General features: G+C 40.3%; 1 protein-coding gene across 1 annotated transcript; it reads right to left on the reverse strand.

Annotated features, from left to right (window-relative positions):
- Window positions 1–612, reverse strand: LOC110916866 (probable calcium-binding protein CML15). Its single transcript, XM_035986028.1, has one exon. The coding sequence runs from the start codon at window positions 537–539 to the stop codon at window positions 57–59; it is 483 nt and encodes a 160-aa protein (XP_035841921.1). The 5' UTR covers window positions 540–612; the 3' UTR covers window positions 1–56.
- Window positions 613–1284: the final 672 nt, after the last annotated feature.

Raw genomic sequence — 1284 nt, forward strand, 5'->3', positions numbered from 1 at the left:
AAACAAAATAACCATTTTACATTAACGTATGCATGTACCCTTCAAGCCCAAATTCATTACAACGAGAACCCAAGTGAATCAGCAGCCGATCTAGCCATGATTCGTTGAAACTCCGTAAAGCTAATCACACCATCCCCATCCGTATCCGCGTCTCGAACCATTTCAGTCAGCTCGCGATACGTCAACGGCTGGCCCATTTTCGTCATGGATTTCGCAAGCTCAGCAGGCGTAATAAACCCGCTCCCATCCCGATCAAACGACTTAAAAATCTCAAGAAGTTGATGTTGATTCATTAATATATCTTCGGTCATCATTTGGGATGACATAGCATTCACCAACTCATCAAACTCGACTGTCCCGCTCCCATCGGAATCCATGTGGTTGAAGAGTTTGTGGATCTGGTCGCCGGAGGGTTTGAGGCCGAGCGAGCGGAGGAGGGCGGCCACCTCAAGGTGGGTGAGGGACCCGTCTTTGTCCAGGTCGAACCGGTTGAATATTTCTTGGAATTGTTTGAGTTGGTCCTCCGGCAACCGTGACATGGTGGAGATGGTGGTGGTGGTGGTGGTGATGTTGGTGATCTCTAAATGATTTGATTGGATTGGATTGGTGGTGATGTTGTTGATCTCTAATGGATTTGATTTTATTGGTGGTGATAGAGGGCGGAGGGTGGTGGTTAATGTTGGTGGTAATTGGTAAGGGGAATAATTTCGGGGTATGCATGCATGTATTGATGGAGAATTATGCAATGGATGATCACCGTTCAATAAGTTGGGAGTAAATAGTAAATAGGTAATAACCATGATTTGTGGGAGTTTATTACTAACCATGATTAGGAAAGTTATTCTAATAAATTATCTATCCAGTTAATATCGGTTATATCGGTCTCCTAGTAAAATATCGGTCAGGATAAGGATATCGGTACGAATATTATCAGCGATATTGACTGATATAATCGATATTTAACCTATTTAGCCGATATATCACCGATAGTTGATTGATATAACCGATATATTACTGAATCATTAGTGTTAAATTGTTATATATAAATTCTGCATTATATTAAAATTACCGATATCTCACCGAGATAACCTATATCTCAAATATCGGTCATTCACTGATATCCGATGACTGTATAGTAAATTATGTCGAAATGAAGAATTCATATTTCTCAAAACTTTTAATTATGTTTAATGATTTTGTCACAAATTTGCCCTGCTTGTAGTGTGCACATATAATGTCTATATGTGTGGGCGTTCGAGGGGCAAAAGTGAAATGGTACAAAAT

This window comes from Helianthus annuus, chromosome 16 (genome assembly GCF_002127325.2).
Source record: "Helianthus annuus cultivar XRQ/B chromosome 16, HanXRQr2.0-SUNRISE, whole genome shotgun sequence".
In the NCBI taxonomy this organism is placed as follows: Eukaryota; Viridiplantae; Streptophyta; class Magnoliopsida; order Asterales; family Asteraceae; genus Helianthus; species Helianthus annuus.